Source organism: Nothoprocta perdicaria, unplaced genomic scaffold, assembly GCF_003342845.1.
Source record: "Nothoprocta perdicaria isolate Ctin4 unplaced genomic scaffold, notPer1 scaffold_250, whole genome shotgun sequence".
NCBI lineage: Eukaryota > Metazoa > Chordata > Aves > Tinamiformes > Tinamidae > Nothoprocta > Nothoprocta perdicaria.
In genome coordinates, this window is record NW_020455478.1 from 602,523 (window position 1) to 622,853 (window position 20,331).

At 54.0% G+C, this 20,331-nt stretch overlaps 1 protein-coding gene across 3 annotated transcripts; it reads right to left on the reverse strand.

The window, feature by feature from the left end:
- Nucleotides 1–3,392: 3,392 nt before the first annotated feature.
- On the reverse strand, nt 3,393–9,760 carry IQCD (IQ motif containing D). 3 transcript variants are annotated; one of them, XM_026040177.1, is made up of 5 exons: nt 9,699–9,760; nt 8,322–9,160; nt 6,800–7,033; nt 5,137–5,205; nt 3,393–3,995 (listed from the first exon to the last, which is right to left on the reverse strand). In XM_026040177.1, the coding sequence occupies exons 2-5, from the start codon at nt 9,012–9,014 to the stop codon at nt 3,717–3,719; spliced, it is 1,275 nt and encodes a 424-aa protein (XP_025895962.1). In that variant the 5' UTR covers nt 9,015–9,160; nt 9,699–9,760; the 3' UTR covers nt 3,393–3,716. The 3 variants fall into 3 exon arrangements, with proteins under 3 accessions (XP_025895962.1, XP_025895960.1, XP_025895961.1); XM_026040175.1 differs by having other exon boundaries at nt 5,137–5,208; XM_026040176.1 differs by lacking the exon at nt 9,699–9,760 and having other exon boundaries at nt 5,137–5,208; nt 8,322–9,238.
- Between the last annotated feature and the right edge of the window lie 10,571 nt (nt 9,761–20,331).

Consider the following 20,331-nt stretch of genomic DNA (forward strand, 5'->3'; position numbering starts at 1 on the left):
GGGGAGTGACTGCGGGGAGCCTGGAGCGAGGGGGTCCCAACGGAGTCAAGTGACCCAAGGTGCCAACACGTGCGGGAGGCACCGAGCTGGGTGCAGGCAGCCGGGCAGGCTGCGACTCCTGAGTCGCTTGGCTAATGGGGAAAMGGAGAGGGCACCGCGGCCGGGAGATTAGGATAAAAGGGGGGCTGCGGGCCYGGGCAACCTGAGAGACCCCACAGGGATGTGCCCRGTGGGCTCYCCCTTTGTTCRAATAAAGTTKTGGGTCTCCTCTGTCTCCTTCTGGACATTCAGTTCTGGACAGCGAGATTTTTCTGCGCACTAGCACCCCTTGCCATGGCTACCCCCTGCAGCTGGGACTCCCCATCACCGGGACCCCCAGCCATGAGGACCCTCCATCAGCAGGACCCCCTGCCATGGGAACTCCCTGCCACGGAGATCCTCCACCATGGAGACCCACCACTGCCAAGATCCCCTGCAGCTGGGACTCCCCATCACTGAGCCCCCTGCCATGGGGATCCCTGGCAACTGGGACCCACCACCACTGGGACCCTCTGCCACGGGGATCTCTCAGTCACTGAGACCCACCACCACCAGGACCCACCACCACCAGGACCCTCAGCTACGGGGGAGCCACTGCCAGCACAATACACCTTCAACAGGACCCTCTGGCATGGGGATCCCACAGCCACTTGGACTCCTGTCTTGGGGAACCCACACTTAACAGGACACGATGCCACAGAGACCCAGTATCACCAGGACCCATCTTCACCAGGACCTTCTTCCATGGGGATCCCACAGCCACCAGGACCCATTACCACCAGGACCCTCTGCCACTGGGACCTACCACCACCAGGATCCACTGCCATGAAGAACTCCCCACTGCTGGAACCAATCTTCATCAGTACCCTSTGTCACAGGGACCCAGCACCACCAGGTCCCACCTTCACTGGGACCTTCTGCCACTACTATCCCACTGTCACTGGGACTCAATGCCACCAGGACCCACCAACACCAAGACCTACCTTCATCAGGACCCTCTGACATGGGATTCTATGGCTACAAATGTCCCACTGTCAGAGGGACGTGCTGCTGCTAAGATCCACCAGCACCAGGATCCCACCACCACCAACAACAACGACCTCCATGCGAGTCCCACTGCCACAGGAGTCCAAACACCACAGGAACCCACTGCCACGGGAACTCACAGGGACTCACCACCACTCTCTCCTGCCACCTGACAGATCCACCACCATGGGGACTCACTGTCTTGGGAGTCCCACCACCATACAGTCACTCCACCATGGGGACCTTCTTCCACAGGGGCCATTCTGCCACAGGGGTCCCACCCTATGGGGCTCCCACTACTATGAGGACCTGCTACCCAGTGCCATATGAACTCCCCTCCACAGGGACCCTCCACCACAGGGACCCACTGCCATTGGGGTCCTGCTGCCAAACAGCATCACTGCCATGTGGTTCCCACTGCCGTGGGGAGTCCACTGCCAGGGTCTCATGGTTGTGGAGGTCCCAATGCCACAGGGACCCCTCTGCCACAAGACTCCCACCATCATCATGCGGCCTCACCACCTTGAGGGACAGCACTGATGGGTGGCCTCACTGCCACCAGGGTCCCACCACCACGGGGATCACACAGGCAGTGACGTGAGCGGATGGAGCCRGGTTTGGTGCCATGGCAGGCGGCCCCATGGGACCCAATTCCTTGAGCACCGAACCCGGCTCCGTCCGCTCRCCCTGTGACCTCGCACAGCTGAAGATTTAGTTCCCAGCGGTAACAAGAGAGGCAAGAAGAGACTTCAGATGAGGCACRAGAAAACGTAAGCGCTCTGGTAGCGCTGCTTGTAACAGTAGCCGCTGGCCTCCCAGGAAGCCGGCTGTGCCTCTCAGCCGGCGGCCGGTGTCGGTTACCCTGCCCCAAGGCCGCAGCGAAGGAGCAGGGATCAACCCCAGCGCAGCCGGGAGCTCCTGCTCAGGGTGCCCCGTGCTCCCGAGGGGCCTGGGCAGCAGGGGCCTTGGCTGYGCTCCGGGAGCAGCTCCGGGGCCCCTGCAATACGGAAACTGCCAGCTAGCTCTCCGGGTGGTCACCCGAGGACCATGGGCTGAGGACCACCAGCCTGAGGAGACTGTGGTTACCCTGGCTGCCCCTCTTGATACAACATCCCCCACACAAAGAGGGTAACCTGGGGAAGAAAGGAAAACAGCACAAGGGCTGAAGCGGCTGTGGGGTCGAGCCCTGGACATCCTGCACCCTYGAGCCGGGGTTTGGCTGCCCTGCAAGGGTTCGCTCTGCACTGCCAGGCCTTGCCCCTCCCGGGTGGATAAGATCCTGGAGACCCTGGATTTGGAGCCTATCTGTGGCATCCACTGCATACACGCCTGAGAGCACCCCTAAGAAAATGACTAAATCCAGGGGAGCGAAGGCCAGCAAGTCGCCGCGCTGCGCTCTGCCAGACGGCCGGCGTTGCTGCAGCTTCTCTCCTCTGCTTTCCCAGATGGGAGCCCCGCAGGCAGAGGCCAGTCTGGTGGGAGAGCAGGGCCAGGGGCTCACAACACAGCAGGGGGGCTGCGCCCAGGGCYGCGTTAGTCAGGATGTGTCTGTGCATCCTCTCCTTGTTTCTTCATAAAGATCAAAAAGTCACACTCCATCCTACTGCAGCCTGTCCCTGGCTGACTCCAAGCCTGGGAGTCAAGTCTGGGCTGGGAAGGTCCTTGGATGAAGGACTAGCTGGACTCTCTCTACTGCTTTGGAGCCTTTCCTCTAYGCCCTCAAACCTGTCAAGTATTTCTTCCCATTCTAAGAAGTTGCCCCTGAGGGACCTTAATCCACAAGCTCCAACATCTCTGACTCTAGCAGACTTTGAAATGGATCCTAAGGGCAAGTCCTACACCTGGAAATGGTTGGATTTGGAATCTGAGGCCTGGTGTGCTCACTGCAGCGGGTGTTCCTGCCTGCCAGCCAGCTGGGCGCCTCTCCAGGTAGGCTCCACCATCTGCAGACAACTGATCCTTTTCAGACAACCCTAAGACAGAAGGGCATCAATCTGAGCATTGAGCAGCCCCTGCAACAGAGGAGCTTCTCTAAACGCATGTCCAGACCTTCTCTTGGTAGGAACTCAAAAGCTATGGGTGCCCAGGCTGCTCTGGAAATGAGATGTCTCTCTTGAAGTAAATGCACCCCAGCCTGCCCACASGGGTACTGACACCCTAATGAAAAAGTATCCATGACCCTTGAAATTTCTTGTGGCTGCCAACTAGGAGGAAAAAAAATCCCTCAAAATGAAATTGTCTCTCAAATCCACACAAGGAGAAACCAAGTCAGGCACAGGACTTCATTCTGCCTCCAGGAATGATTTTATTGACACCTTTAGTATCAAAAGAATCAGGCCCTGACACAAAAGCACAATTTGGGCATGGGACCCAAGAGACCAAGTCAGCAATCTGCACTCCTGCTTGGYACAGTCCCTGTAGCAGGAGACATCCTCCCCTTTTCAAAGGCAAGGGGGCTAAAGCTAAATGCTGAGACACGCCTTTATGCCACTTTGTTGATGTAGTCTCACTCTGAGAGCCAACCCCAGCCATGGACAGCTTGGACCTCACTGCAAAAGCTCTCTCAGCTAAYGTTTTTATCCAGAAGAGCCAGGGGAGGCAGCAGCTTTGCCAGGAGRAAAGAACAGAGGAGAGAGAATAGATCTTTGTGCTTATCTGTTGAAGTTCTTGCCCCCTCCCTTCTTTTTCTTCTTCCTTTTTGTCTTGAAGAGCGACCGAACCAAGTATCCCCTCCAGAAGGCCTGGATGCGGGTGGCAGCAATGGTCATGGTGACCAACTCATCCGAATCCTGTTTTTGCTTCTGCTGACGCACACTGCGCTCCTCCGCAATCTGAGAGTACTCCTGGATAAGCACGTCATGTTTCTCCTGCAGCAGGGACACCTGGGCCTTCTCCTCAGAGTAGAGAGCATAAAGCTCCTCATATTCAGCCTGGCAAGACAGTAGATACAGGTTGAATTTTGAGAGCATTCAACAACAACTCCCAGTACAGCCCTAATTAAAGATCTTTTTACCATCCCAAATCTAGAGAGAACCACAACTAGCAGCTGAGTGGGGCCTTTTCAAAGGGACCAAGCAGTAACTGTATGCCCAGTGCCCAGGGGATTTCAAGAGATGCCAAGTCTGAGTATCTTCCAAGCTCCTTTGAAAACCGTCTCCTAATTCTCCATGTTGCAAACCCCCTTCACCCTGGGCACTCTGAGCAGGCAATGAGCATTGTCCTGTCCATACAGCCTGCCCTGCCTATACTGAGAGCAAAAAACCACAGCAGGTGGGATCAAGCTGAGCCCACGCTACCCGCTTTGCTGCAAAGTGGCACTGAGGCCCTCCTCACATGCTGCTTCCAGCTGGGTGCCCGAGAAGAGCTGGACTGTGTCAGCACGCAGAGGGCCAAGGACACACAGTTTTCACGGTGCAACCACAAGCACCGCAGTTTATTCCCTTCCTAACGCATTAGGGTAAGACCCATGGAGGAGGAGGGCTAGGGGAACACAGGGCTCCAAGTATTCGGTAAATAGGAAGTCAAAATAGCACAACACTGTTAAAACCAGGGCCAGGTAGGGATTCTTGCTCACTGCGAACTTTTAGGCCCCTCCCTTCACAATCCAGCGGCTTTTGTCCACCTTCATAAAAAAAGGGTATGAGAATGAACCTTCTCAAAGGAGAGGTTAAGAGATGCTGATTCTCAGCTTGCTACAGGTAATTTGGATACCAAGACAGGGGTATGCAGGCTGTTAAGTCCACAAGTCTCTCTCAAGTGGGCTGGGAAAAATAAAAAAACAGGAGCATGATTTGGACACGAGACAGGACGAACCAGATTGAGGATTGAAGCAAARGTGAAAGGCCTGTTCTCTAACAGCAGGTCGGCATGTCTGACAGACTGGAAGCAACCATCAACCTCCAAATACTGCGGGATTTAGCAGAGAACTGCACACCTAAGTAGGACAAAGGAATATTTGGGAATATGGGTGGTAGATTGTCCCTCAGTTCCATCCCCTCCTGTGTGTGACCCACACATCTGTCTGCACGGTGATCTACCTCGGGGAAGGGCCAAGTACCTTAAAGAGGATACCTGTTTTTCCCCCATGTCCGCATCATATTTCTGGATCCACTTCTCAATTTCCATCTCTACTTTGCACTTCTTCTGAAACAAACAACAGGATATGTTACTTGCAGGCACCTGAAGCYTGGTGAAAAATCACCTGAGTTAGAAAACAGTGAAACACCTCCTCCTCCTGGCACATCACGTCTAGCTGACATATTTTGCCCCGACCTTGGGRATTCTCTTGGGTTGAGCCTGTTCTCCCTGAGGCCAAAAAGGCCATATTTGGTTTACAGCACGGGCCTGGGTGAGGGCAGAGTACTGAGACACATCTGCACGGTGTGCCCTGATGCAGGAGATGAACACAGCTGGTGGAATGAGTTAAGTCATCAACAAACTTGGGAAACCACCCTCAGATTGAAAAACTCAGGAGCTGCTAAACATGAAAGTTGGACAGAAAAGASTCAACAGATGGAGCTTCTTAAAATGAAGAGAGATTCCTAGCTACAAATCTGTTTAGCAGTAGCTTGCCCCTGCAGTATGACCTGGTATGGCCAATTTACCCCAGCTGCTGCATTCACGCTCCATGAAATCACCAAGAGTAGGATCAGCTAGAGCCCACCACAAAGAACACACAATGTCCTGTGTGACACCGGCTCAGGATGTCCCAAGGGCTTCCAGACCATCAAGAAGGCAGAGCTGGCATGTCCCAACTGTTTATAYCAAAAGTGCAAAAATGTCTTGAGTCACCCAAGGCTAAAGCATGGGCTGAGGAGGGGGAAAGGAGGCCCCTGTGATCAGTAAATCTCTCTCTYTCTGCCTGAGCACTAGACTGAGGTGAACAAGTGACCCACAGCCCCTGTCCTGTGACCCTTTGTCACTGCCCGGCCCCACTGCTGGTTCGTTCTGCCAGGGTTGTGCAGTTATTGAACTAAAAGAGTGAAAGATGCACGGGCATGTGCTGTGTGGTGCACAGGAGGTCAGCGCCTGCTTGCAGCAAACACCAAATAGGGGTAAAAGGAGGGGAAAATCTGTTCTTTTTCTAGCTTCAGGCTGGTAACTGGCAAATATCACCAAGATGCTCAGGCCATACTTGTCGACACAGAGACCTGAGCCTGTCTGCTGCTCTTATTTCTCCTTTTCTCACTGTGATAAATCACACTTCCCTTTCATTTGATTAGGCCATGTCTCCTTGGACTGTGTCTCTTAGCAAAGTACCAGTCAGACTGGAAGTGCTTAGCTTCCAAGGCCAGCTGCATTCAGCATGAGCACAACAAACAATAAGCTACAAAAGCTGGCTTTATATACAGCCAATTTTATGTTTGCTCTGTTTAGCCCATGCCAACTCCCTTGTTTCTTAACATCCGCCTCGCCTGCTCGGTGCGAGGTTCCCTTGCTGCTGTGAATGCCGAGCAGAGCTCGGCCTCACCAGCGTGCAGCGCTGTCCTCAGAGCTACGCGGGCAGGCGGGGTGGAAAGGAGGGTTWGTGACGGTGCTGCCCCCTCCATGTCGCTGCAGGGCTGCCTTCCCTGAAATCAGCAGAGCAGTAGGAAACTGCAGGTATATTCTGACAAACAGCACATGCATCCTGCCAGGAAGCAGCAGGAACCAAAGAACGGCCAGAAGCAGCCAGAGCTGACAGCAGTTCAGCAAGCTTTAAACTTCCTGTACTCCAGCTCTCCTTCCACGATACCTTTCTGAGAGCCAGCTCCGACTCGCGATGCTCCAGGACAAGCGCACGGAGTTGTGCTCTCAGCTGCTCCATGTCCTCCTGAAGCCTCGCGCGCCTGGCCTGCCACGCTCGCARCTCCTCCTTTTGCTGGTTTTCTGCTTCCTGCATTATCTGCTGGACACTGATCTTGTAGTTGTCGGCCACATCTTGCARGGAGGTTTTGAGATCTTTGATCACGTTGTCCTTCCTGTGAATCTACACCCAGAAAACAAGACAAAGAAGAAGTGGAGGGGAGGCCTCTGTGGCAGGAGAAATAAGGCACGAGATGGAGCTCTGGTTCTAGAGGTCCCTTCCAAACCCAACCATTCTGTCAGTCTGTGTAAAAAGACCTGCATTTGGGCAGAACTCTGATCTGAACAGTTTGTAATAATCACAAGACCTCTGACATAGGGGAAAGAGTTAGGTTAGTGCATGATGCTTTGGAAACTTCTCGTTCTTCCTCTGTGTAAATAAGGCCAGAGATTGAATGAGCCACACTGAGAGCCCTGGGCACTGTAATCTGAGGAAACTTCCACAGCTGCTGACCCATCTGAACCAGATCTACAGCCCAGTGGCTTCAGCATTAGGCTCAAAGGGCGAATCCTGGCGACTCAGCTCAGTGGGCTGCCTGCAAAAGAAATGCTCAGCTGGGACCAGTAAAATAGCTTCATTCATTATGCCCCAGACACGCTGCCAAATTGCAATAAACATCTCAAGTGTCTCAACTCACAGATCTCCAGGGAGCGGAGGGAATTGGGAAGGCAGCCCCTTGTCTCTATTAGCACCATTCAGCGCAGTCGGCATTTGACGGGACCTGCTCCTCTGACCCCTCTTGCCAAAAGGAGAATGAGAAGCGTACACGGAAAACAAGGAATTGCTTGTCAGGAGTTCAGGGCTCAAATTCATTCTCAAATTCTGGCTCACACAAAGATCCTGGGCATGTCCACTAGTTTATTTGTACCTGTGTTGCTTTCAGTGCAGAAACAAAGCAACCGTGTTACCAGGCATTAGTCACACAYGTTCTACGGTTGCCAGTATTTTAGAATTGAAAGACAAAGAAATGGTGGCTTTAAGCGAGAGGGAAGGCAGAGTAGATATTAAAAATGCATTTGAAGCAGGGTAATCTCCCTCTGGAGTCACTTCCAGCATTTCATCAGCAGTGAATAGAGCCACTCAGCAGCAGCTGACGTTGTGGCCCTGCCAAAACACACTTGCAGCAATTTGTGCCTGTTCTGCATCTCCCTTTTAAGCTTGGTGATTTCCAGTGTGATTTAAGCTGTCAGTGAGAACAGGATTCAAACACGTGAGATTTATGTTTAAAAACCAAGCATGAAATAAGCCTTTTAAATTCATTTTGCAATGAAGGAAGTATCTTTTAATTTAGGACCTGGCTTACACATCATCGCTTCCTGTCCAGGGTCTGCAAGAGGAGGATTAGTTCTGAGTTTAGCCCAGTTTGGGGTTCATTGACCTGTTGTCAGAAAACATCCCCATGATATCATACCTTCTCATCTCGAGACTGGATCGTTGCTGCCAGTTCTGCCTTTAAAGCTGTGAGTGTTTCAGTGTTTCTCCTAATCCGGAGGGAAATGTCCTCCATGAACTGAATCTTCTCTTTCTCTTCTAAGGGACTAGTCAGGAGTCTCTCGTGCATGAAATTCCTGAACTCCCTAAAGGTTTGGATAAACGCTTCAGCCGACGACTGTCTTGCACAGACTTCATAAGGCAGAGCCTGACAAAGTGAGGGGCTGGCCAGCAGAAGCCTCAGAATGTCCCTAACAGAACGTTTCAGATGTCGCTCCAGCAAGCCCAGACTCTCCCTCTGTTCCTCAGCTGGTGAGGGCTGCCCTTCTTGAGAGCTGGAAAGCAGCTCCTCCATTTTGCTCAAAAGCTTCTGGTGCTCGATCAGGTCACTCGTGATCTCAGGTCCCAGGATATCAGCAAACCCGTCCAGAGACTCCATGATGCCGGGGATCAAACTGCTCAGTTCCAGCTTGACGATCGTCTCGTCCAAGACCGCTATGATTCTTTGTGTTTCGTGAGTATCGAGTTTTGGCTGACTTGGACCTAGCACCCTCATGGCATCTGATCTGACTCCTCCTTTCTTGGGCACCTGAATGCCTTCCATCGGTGGCTTGTTTCCTTCCCTCGTGTCCTGAGAGGACGCCTGGAGCACAGCTGGATTCCCTGTGGCCATGGCCTCAGTTCAGCACTTCCAGGCTGAGCGTTTCGAGGTCCACGAGGGACACAGAGTCTTCTCACAGGATAAGGCTAGGTCGGTCCAAGTGCATCAAGGTCCCTCTGCTGCTTCTGGGGCAAATTCTTCTTCCTCCGATTTTATCTCTAAAGGAAAGTTTGAGGAAAGCGTTACCAGCATTATTCTGGGAAACGTGCGAGTTTCAGATTCCTGCAATAAAATCCTGAATTCCTGAAATAAGATTCCTGAAATGCAGATACCCTGGAGCTGTGCCCGGGTGTGGGCACACGGGGCACTGAGGTTTCACATCAGAGATGGTCTCCGTCCCGAGGGGCTGGTAAACACCCAAGAACACGCACAGGAAAGGGAGAAAAGCCAGGACCTGTGAAGGATGAGTGCCAGGAAGCTCCCAGCACCACCTAAGGAGCGGGTGAGCGGGAGATCACTGGCTGCAGGGATTAGGGCCGGGGAAGGGACCGAGCTGCCGGGAAGAGTCCCCTGGATGGGCCTGGGGTTATCAGGGTGCGGGGGGGTCCCTGGGATCTGGGCATGGGTCTTGGCGAGCTTCGGGGGGGATCCCCGGGGGGGGCTACAGGCTGCAGGGACCCCTGTGTCCTGCAGGGCCTGGGGGGACAGACGACCCGCGTGTACCCCGACAGCGAGGAGCGGGGCGCCAGGGCCCACCTCTGTGCAGGGCCGGGTGCCTCGAGGGGGTGAGGGCACAGGCCCCGAGGGGCGCGGGGACAGAGGCGCCTCGCGGCGAGCCGCGCTGGACGCGGCGGGCGGCGCGGGGCCCCGCGGGCGCGGCCGGAGCCGCCGGAGTCCTCGCGTTGCTAGGCGACCGAGCGCGGAGGCGGGACGAGGCCCCTCCGAGAGCCTATGGCGCCGGCTCCGCTTTGGGGGCCGCGACACGTTGAGCCACTCAGCGCTCTCCGCCTCGCTTGATGGACAGCGCGGCTGCCCAATGAGAAGCGCATCTGGGGGGGGCTCTGGGCCGCGGGCAGAAGCCGTGGCCGTGAGGGGAGCTGCCATCTTGAGTGGGGCGGTCGGGGCGCGGGAGGGAGAGCGTGACCCGGGAAGGGAAGGGGAAGGGAACGGGGAGGGAATGGGAGTCTCCCGCACCCTGGCAGCTTTATTATTGGAACAGCTGTCTGCCGGGCAAGGAGCAGGCCAGGTGAAACAAGTCTCCCTAAGAATTTGTCATCTGCTAGCCAAGGGGGCTTGTGGCTTGCCTTCCCTCCTGACCCCCTGGATACCAGGCAACATGTTCCAGAGAGCTCCAAAATTAAGATGAAAAATAAACTTAATAACCCCTTATCCCTTGGCTCAAGTCTCCTGGGGTAAAGGAGCAAAAGCGAAGGACGGGGAGCCCATTGGCAAGCAGGGAAGCACACTGGCAAGTCACGCTCGGCTTCCCCTCGGAAGGGTCTTGGCGTAACCGGCTGCGTGTCARGGCAGCCGCTCACGTGAGGACGAGGCCGCGGGCGAGGTGCCGGGGGCCACGGGTCCTCCCTGGCACMATTGGCTCGAATGGGCCCTCCGCCGGCGCGCTGGTGGGAAGCGGTGGTGCAGGAGCAGCCACGCGGGGCTGGAAAAGGGGCCTCGCAAGGTCGCGGGGAGCCGCGAGCGCTGCTCGGGGTTACAGGAATTCAGGCCACGCAGCAGAACCAGACTGGGCAGGACATAAAGTCCGGGGGGATTTTAAGCRTCAGAGCATCAGCAAGCAAGCAATTAACCTAACTGTGCTCTTACGGAAGAGACATTTCATATCAGACTGTGTTTGGGGCTATTAAAATGCTAATAAACTGCAGAAGACTCCTGCTGATTAAGATGCAGATGCCACACATGCACAATTAGTTGATAAGCTATGAAGTAGCGATGTMTGCAGAGAACGATCTGGCCCTTCAAACTCAGTGCACGTGCTGTCCGAGGGACCAGCCGCCGGCGCCTGTGGGGAGAGGTTGTGTTCCCAGGAGGAGACCCAGCCAAATGCCTGAAGCTGGAAGGGGCAAGCGCTTGCCCTGGCGGCTGGGGGACCCACGGGCAGCATCGCCTGGGATCGCCACGGCTGTCCAGAAACACCCCCTCCTGCGGCCCAACCCTAGGTGTTTTGGCAATTAAGCCAGCCTAGAAAAGAATGCTTTTCTCTTTCCAAAGCTGCCTCAGTTGAAATGGGCCACTGCTCTCAGAGAAGGGGAAACTCTGGCTTCCTTATGGCCGTGACCTGGAGACAGGATCAGTCACCGTGAATGATTGTCCCACGTGTCCTGGGCACTGCCTGCCCAAAGGGACACAAGGATCCTTGGAATCCGAGAGCAGAGCAGGGGAAAAGGCTGAGCCCGTGTGTTGCGTCCAGACCTCCTCTTAACGAGGAAAATCCACGGAGCGCTGCAGCTCCCTGTYGTGTTTGACCAAGGACATCTCAATCTTGGAGGCTGCTGTGGGAGTGATGGCCTGTGCTCAGAGTGGTCTGACTCGTCCTGTGGCCACCTCCAGGCCAGGAGCAGCTTTTCAACCAGRAATGAAACCGGTAGGATCTGGGAGCTGTATGGAATGTCACCAAAGCTGTGTGTCACCCTTGTCCCGGATGGAGGAAAAACCCTCAGATCCATCCCGAAACAATTCACCTTGCAAACAAAACATCAAAGATTGGCCCTGTGCTGTCTGTGTTTTCACCTCCCTGTCTGAACCACCCTTCAGTGCAGGATTTTTAACCCATCGCTGAAAGGCAGTAATGGCCTCACTGCTCTGCACGGCAGCAGAGCGAAGCTCAGYGCGTGTCAGCAGGCAGGCTCGCTGGTCCGCAGGGAAAGCTGCGATCCACACAATCCAGGTTTGCCTAAATCAGTTCCCTGCCTCGCGTCCTGCTGCGCCCCACCCAGCGAGGGGACATCCACCAGCAGGACAGGGAGTACATTACACCTAGAACTGATTGTGAAACCATGGCAAAAGAAGGGAGGCACCCCAAGATGCCAGGCTGCAGGGTCACCGCACCCCACGCCAGTGTCACTGTAGGGACAGGCCCCTCTCCTAGGCCCTGCCTGCAAGTCCCTGTCGCTGCAGAAGGTGGGTGTGGGGAAGCAGAGCTGGTTCACCGAGAGCATCTTCTCCTGCTCTGCACACCAGCTCCAAAGCCGGGAACTGTCATCGTGCTCTTGGCTCCGGGCTGCTGAGCTGACCACCCTGGAGGGATGAGAGCACCTCACAGGCTGCTGCTCGCTGTGCTCTCGCCTGTCTGAGCCCGTGTGAGGAGCTGCACCCTCACCATTCCCTTGCAGAGGAGCCTCGCATCGTGCACTGCRGGACCTTGGAGCTTTGGCACCAGACCAGATCCGTGGGACTGCCCGTCCCTGACCACTGCGCCCTGCTGCAGCTCTGGCTTGTTTTTGCCAGTTCCTACATCTCGCCGTCAGTGCAAGGGCGTGCTATTCACCTCTATGGACAATAGTGGGAGTGACCTGTACTTGCCCCCAGAAGCCTGTTACCCACAGAAACATTATTTAAAATACCAGTATCGTGACCCATATTTTCTTATCATACTGTGTGCTTATTTTCTATTTCCTAGGGGAGGGAGAGGCAACATTTCCTCACTCTCTACCTGCACACTTGTCTCTGACCTGCATTCCTTCCATACCCCTTGGCAGCTAATGGGTTGAGCGCAGCTTAGCTAACACATGACGGGGCTTTGAGGTGACCTCCAGACGTGAGGATCCAGAGCGGTTTGTGGCTGCACACAGGACGTGACACCCAGAGATTTCCCCATCACACTAGGGGTGCAATGAGGTGGTTTAAAATGCCTGGAGGGTAATGGGGACAGCTGGAGCAGCTAGGGGAGGTGTCAGCAGCCCTTGGGGCTCCAGGCTTTGCCCGCTGCTYTCCAGGGCCAGCCTGAGAGGGCCTCAACCAGCCAGCAGCCAGCACAGCCCACAGTTGTGTGTCCTGGGCCTTGCTGCCTGGCRGCACCCTCGTATCACCCTAGAGACAGTTGGTTTCTCAGGGGGCTTTGGAGCTCCCTGCCTGTGCAGAGCTGCGCGCCCCTGGGCAGCTCTCGCAGGAGGAGGCTCATCTGTGTGCACAGCTGCAGCGCCGTGCGCTCTCCAAGGCCAGCAGCTCGCTCTCATCTCCGTCGTCGTCTTCCAGGAGACAGCAGGAAGACACATGGCCCTGTCTCACCCTGCAGCCTGTGGCTCTGTCCCGCACAGCCCGTTGCCCTGGCACCTCTGACATGGGGCATGTGAGCAGAGGGTGGCTGTGGGGGACACTGGCAGCCATTCCCTTCAGAGCCTTCAAGATGATACAGCCCCTTCCCAAGGCCACCACATGTCCATCCCTACAAGAGGTTCCCTGTTACACTCGGGTTTGCAAAGCCTATTCTCATGCTAATGCAAAACTCTGAGGTTCAGAGTTCAGGGAACGTACATGGCTGATGTCATCAATTATCTCGAGCTCCCTAATGCTCTACTTGAGTGCCCTACTCTAAGGAGCTCTCATTTTAGTGACTATCACAGCTCAGTGCAACTTGCACGTCTTTGCCACTCGAGATTCTCACACTCTCTGTGCTCTAATGCAACAACAACAACAACAACAACAACAACAACAACAACAAATGAGCTCCATTTAGCAGAACTGTTTCAGCATTGATCCCCATCTCCTAACTTGCTCCTGTGGAGAGAGGACTTGGAGAGGGCTCAGTGTCTGTCCGAGCACCTTCAATTGAGGAAGAGAAAGTTTGAGAGTCCAAATGGGCAGGCGAGGAGCAACCTGCTGAGCCAAACAGGAAGGGACTGAACAGAATCGCTCCCTGATGGGCACTGCCTGTACTGGATCTTGCCTGTATGGAGCTAAGGACACGAGTCATCTGCCTGCATAAACACTGCCCCAGGAGCCTGTGTTGGCACAGGTCCTTGTTCCTTCCAGGATCCCTGTTCCACAAACAGATCTCACCTGTTTGTGGGGGCGCAAATGCTGTCTGCCTCTTGGCACCAGTCTATCAAACACTAAAAGGCAGCAGGTTCCACCTCAGGGCTCGAAAAGAGGCAGTGAGCTCTGCTAGGGAAGGGTGGAGAACTGGAGCCAGCGAGTCTTTCCTGATGAACCCGCTCTTGCCTCTGCCTCTGCTCCGTCTAAACAGAAAAACTAGTGAGTCCCAGCAGACAGCAGTCTACCAAAGAGACAAATGTAGTGAGATTATTAGAAACRCTGAAACAATGTGACTTTTCACCTGAAGATGGGGAAGGGCTGGAGGAAGTGAGCTGGCTGTACAAGAAGCCGTGGAGCACCAGACTCCTCCTTTCTGGCTGGGAACAGCAAGGCAGGAGAAGAGAGGTGGAAAAGGGACGCTGGCTCAGCAAGCAGCACCCGCTGCAGTCAGCTGTGGCCAGCAATAAGACCAGGAAATTAGGGGCAAATCAGGAACTGGCTAACCCCCCACAGCCCCACGGGGGACATGGCACAACCACCAGCAGTGCCGCTGGTTTCGGGGCCTAGGAAGCAGGTGAGGCAAGTGCCAGCGGGCTGGGCCGGGCTGGCACCCAGGCTTTGCCCCAGGCTGGTGCTGCTCGTRCGGGGGACAGCTGCTGCGTGCGAGACAGACTCCTGCAGTGGGGATACTGGCATCAAGACAGCAACAGGAGCAGAGTTTATCATCCTGGCAAAGACATTCTGGTAGACTCGAGAAACCGCCACGGGTGAGTGGCCTCCTCCAGCCAGGTAAGACACAGGGACGCACCGAGGTGAGTTCTGCCCTCCTAACCACCACGCGCCAGAGCATGGTTAGACAGAGAGCAGCGCAGCCCTTTTGCTCTCATGGCAAAAGGGAAAGGACGTCGCTGGCTGTCCCTGCCTGCTGCCAGCTGCAGAGACCTGCCACGACCCTGGCAGACACGCTGGTGAAGAACAGGGCCTAGAGGCCATGCACGGCAACAGAGTGACACACGGCCAGACACAGGACAGGGCTGAGAGCCTACCAGGAAAGGGGCACAGCTATCTGTTGCCCTGGACATCACATCAAGACCATTCCACACAGTTTTTGCCATCTTGGAGATAGATGGACGTGGCTGTTACCTTAGCAACAATGCTGAAGGATTCATGGGCCCTGGGCAGGCTGCACGGCAGAACGGAACTGCAAATGCCTGACACCCAGAGAGGAGATGGATGGGGAGGGGCAGAGGGGGCTCTGAAATCACAAACCAGGGGGAAAACAAATAAACCATCATTCATTGCTTCTCCTCACCCAGGAACCAGGTGTGCATCATGAAACTGCAAATAGAAGGTTTAAGAGAAACTGAAGGAGCAGTGTGTCCCATTGCACTGGCCTCGATGCTATGGAGACCAGGCTCATAGAGGACAGTCCGAAAGCCACAGAGAGCAAGCCAGCTGCAGCCCAGATTGGTGAGAGCTGGAGAGGCCCGGGGATGAAGGGACCCTCTGCCCACACTCCACTCTTCCCTCCTGCTGATTGTCTTCACCTCCTGGATAGTGCTGGGATGGGGARGGGGCTGCAGGAACCCCGCACACTTCGGGCAGGGTGGTGCATTTCACAAGCGGGCAAGAGCCAAGAGCTCTAGGCTGTATGCAAACAATCACTTAAGTGTTGCTTAGTAACACACAAATGTCTGGCCTAATCCAGAAACCTTCACTCCATTTTAAACCTTCTTTTCTCACAGCATTTTGCTACAACAAATATCCCAGGGATACCCAGCACAGGTCACCCCTGGATAACAACCTCCTGATTTCCCTCTAAAACTTACTTCATTATTTGCTTCTTGATAGTGTTTTTTGCTTCCCACCCTCAACACACTTCTTTCTTTCTTTCTTTTTTAGTGCTGTGCAAGCCTACCCTACCTGGTAGGTAGATAGMGCTCCGTCACTGGTGCCAAAATGACCAAACACATTTAGCATCTGTCTTGCCCAGCAGCTACAACCATGAACAGCAAATTCACATTTCCCTGGACAAACGTAGCAGTAAAAAAAAAAAACGGGGGGGAGGGGGCAGATGCAGGGCCGCGAGGCAGCTCACTCTGCTAATGGTTTCTCATGGATGTCACTGGGAGGCTCTTGGGCAGGATCCAGGCGGCAGCATGTTGAAGGCAGACTCTCCACCACCCAGGTCAAAAGGATCTGTTCATGGAGTGAACAGTGGAGGGCAAACTTATCATGGGTGTCGTAAAGAATGACAATAAGAAAATGCCCTAAGTGCTTGGGCAAAGCAAGAAAGTGAGAGATTTGTGGGTGGAAGCCAATTCCGATGCCTATCACAGATTTTCTAACTCAATTCTTTCTAGAGCATTTGGGTCATGTCTTTTGGCCACTCTCTGGAGCCCATTTGAGAGGATGCCTTTCGAGAGGGACAAGTCCTCCTCAGATGGGCAAGCCCAAGGCAGCGGGGCTGTTATTGTGGGGCTGTCCCAAAGATAAAACACGGTGTCCCTAAAGTGAGGACTGCCAGGCACTTATCCGTCTGAGCCCTTTAGCTATTACGATGTGTAGCTTTGCCAGACAAACTGGATTGAAATTTCATTTCTGCTAGGTGGTTAGCCTGGCTAAGTTATTGGAAAATCTCCACCAAAGAAAATAGGAAGAAATTTCACCGTTTTCAAGGACCAGAGGTGAAGGAGAAGTTTGCTGTTTCTTTAAAAAACGGTCTTATAATGATCTGAGAAGCAATGTTGCTTAGTCGAGACCTAACACCCCCATTCTTTTGAGCACTGAACTGTAACTTGTCAGATAGGCTGTCTAATGGCTGAGATACACCCGTAGCATTAATCATGTACATTCTCTATAGAAATTTCAACCTAGCAGGATAGCTTGAAGGTACTGAGATTTTTTTATCCTTTTTTTTTTCAGAAAAGAAAACACTGAGTGAGAGGATGACAGGGTTCTTGCAACATCCAGTTACTTCTTCAGACTGCTGGGAAACATGAAGAGTGATCAGATAAATCTGAAGCAAAAAAGATTAATGTTAAAAAAAACACGCTGCAATTCAGAAACCTAACTGAAAACTAGGCCACCTAGATAAACTGTAGCATCTCCTTCACTGAAAGTTTTTATAAACAGATCTGATGAACATTTTTTAAGGACAGTCAGTGTTCCCTTAATCCAGCAACGCAGGAACCAGGCTGGCTGATGAGCTAAATCCTCCCAGTTCTGCATTGCTGTGATAAGCTGCTATCCCATCCTACTGTGCGTGGCTCAGCTGTTATTCTGAAAGGCTCTGGTTTAGGAAAGGGCAAAAGAAAGTAGATCAGCTCTACTTGCCTCTAACCACCTTCCCCATCCACCGCTCACCTTTTGTCGTCCAGCTAATGTATTTCTTTTATCAATGAGAAAGAGAAATGTGTGCTTGTTTCCAGCTGGCACCGTCTCTCCCAGCTCTGCGCATCAGGAATTGCTGGAGTGTTCCCCATTGCAATGACAACACCGGCTGGACAAAGGCAGAGCTCCCGCCTGCCCCTCAGAGTAAAGAGAGGCAGCAAATGAGCAAATGAGAAGCAGAAGCCACGTCTCCTCAGGCACGGAGAAGACACCTCTAGCTGACACTTGGTGGGTTTTATCCTGTCACCACAAACCCAGCCCCTACATATGGAGAGCAAACACGATGAGTACTGCAGTTAACTGCATTCACTGCTTTGAGGTATCGGCTCTCTGTCAATATCCATTTTTTGCTTCCAGCCTTCTAAGTTATCAGACCATCTTCTTTCTCCCCAGCAAGGGATTCATTTACTCTCCCCGAAGCTCACGTAACATTTGTGAAAATCTGATTAGACTTGAAATGTATCCTGTTTGGACCGAGACTAGAGCTCTCCAAACACACACGAGAGAAATCTAGCCCTTTCACATCATTCCTCACCGCCTCAAAGGCAATCAGTCCCCTTCGTAAAGGTCTCCTTTATTCCGGCAGCTGCACTGCTCCCTATACTGTCCTCAGCCTTTGGCCCTGCCATCACAGCAGCCCCATCTGTGTTCAAAAAGGTCAGAGAGTAAATGGGCAGCAATACAAGGGATCCTGTGGGCTCATGCTGGTTTATTGATGTAAAGAGACTTAGCGTTAGCTTCCAAAACAAACTGGTGGGTCAGGTAGCTTGGCAGGACCAGCCAGCAGGAGGAGCTCTCTAAACATCTCCCTTCATCACTTTTCAGTCTGTAGTGGCTGCATGTTTTGAGGGTGTCCCTTTGGAGTTACTTCCTTGGGACTTCCCGGCAGACAAGGCACCAGTTGGAGGCACAGCCAAGTTCCCAGCTTTGCGGCTGAACACTTCCAAAGATCTCTCAAACCTTTCGGACGCCTTCTTCCACCGTGCCATCTTCCTCTCTTGTTCTTTCAGAAACTGCTGCCTTAAGCGTTTGTGGTAAAGTTCGGTCTTCCTTTTAGTGTCTTCCAAGCGTTTTATCTTTAAGAAAGCAAATGCAATATTTTCCAGAAAAGAGTTTAACCTCAGAGTAAAGAATTCCAAAGTGATGCCAGGCTTAGGGGAATGCCCTGGCAGATCCCTCAAGATGACTCCTAGTCAAAGAAACCCCAAATCCATGAGTATCACTCTAAACATCGGTCTGAGAAAATTATCCGGACCATCCTTGTTCATTTCATACTACGGTAAGAAGCAGGCCAGGAGGAAGCAGTCATCGAGTCTTGAATTTCTGTGTTCTCCTTAACTCAGTGCAAAGTCGTTAGACTTACACCCAATTACTTACACCGCATCTTACACTCAATTCATACAAGGCCCAAATTATAAAACCGGTCAGTAATAACGTGGTCACTTCCTGATGAGTGGGGTCCTAAGGGGAATTTACTGAGCAAGCTAATGAGCTTTACGTCATCCCTTAGCACCAGGGTGTACTGTGTGCCTTCATGCCACGTTACATGCTTGTGGTCATGCAGCCTCTCGTGAGTAAGGAGGTTGCTTGTCCCCATGTCTCTTGGTTCTGGTGATCCAACACCATGGGCATGGCAGAGCTCCAGGGCACACATGCACGGCAAGACCAAACCAGGTGTCAAAGCGGAGCTCAGATTGTGGATCTAATTTTGCTCACTTGTGGCTGCACTGTCCTAAGTTCCTGCAACACACACGACGAATGTTTGTGGGCTACTGGGCACCAGGAAAATCTCCTCAGCCCACAGCTACTGGGAGGTTCCCATCAGTCTTGTGTGTTCCACCAAGTTGGCTGCACAGAGCAGAGAGCTCAAGGGAGCTACTTCGTGCATGAAGCTTTAGCTGTGGCTGATGTCACTGCAAGTCCTCGCTCTGGACTCAGTGTGCCATCTCACGTGTTCACTCAGGAGACAGCATCTCACCTGAGATGCTCATCTCACATAGCTAAAGAATCTCTTAGTGCGGGACCATCAAGAATGGAGCACTAAGGAGGGATCTGACTGCTGAAACGTTCAAAGAGTTGCAAGACCTTTGACTAGTCCCCATAGTCCCCATGGCCTCGTGGGAGCCCATGGCCCGCCCTGGCTGCAGCTCAGCTGTGGGCATGGAGCGGGGACTGGAGACGCAGCCGTTACCTTGATCTCCAGGAGCTGCTGGGCATGTTCGCTGGCGCGGAGGACAGACTTGGGCAGGCGGCTCTCGGGCAGGTGCCTGCCCTTGCTCATCTCAGGGTCTATAAAGCTGCTGCAGAGGTAGGAGACGACTGTCACACGCAGCCCCTGCGACAGGTGACACCTCCCTGCCCCGTGACACACTGTGGGGTGGGAGTGGGGGCTCCCACAGCTCACACGGATGGGTTTGTGTGTGAGGGGGGTCTCGCACGCCTGAGCTGGGCTGTGCGTGTAGCTGTAGTGCGTCCATGTGTGTGAGGGGGGCTCAGAGCTTCTGGTCGGGCTGTGCGTGGGTGTAGGGGTGTGTGTGGGGTGAGGGGGTTTCGCACTGCCGTGGTGTAGGGGTGTGTGTGTGTGGTGTGAGGGGGTCTCACCCCCTGAGCTGGGCTGTGCGTGGGTGCAGCGGTGCGGATGTGCACGAGGGGGTTTCACACTGCTGGGTCTGTGTGTGCAGGTGTAGGGGGTTGTGTGTGTGGTGTGAGGGGGTCTCACCCCCCGGGCTGGGCTGTGCGTGGGTGCAGCAGTGTGGATGTGCTGAGGGGGTTTCGCACTGTGGGTCAGTGTGTGTGGGTGTAGGGGTGTGTGTGGCGGGGTGTGCGTGTGTGCGGGAGCCTCCCCGCCGGGATGGGGCTGTGTGTGCGGGGGGGTGTGCGGGTGTGTGAAGCAGCGGGACGCCCCCACGCGTGTCTCGGTGTCGCGGGGTGTGTGTGTTTGAAGGGGTCTCGCGCACCGCGCCGGCGGTCGGTGTGCGCGGGGTGCCCGCGGCGGGCGGGCCGC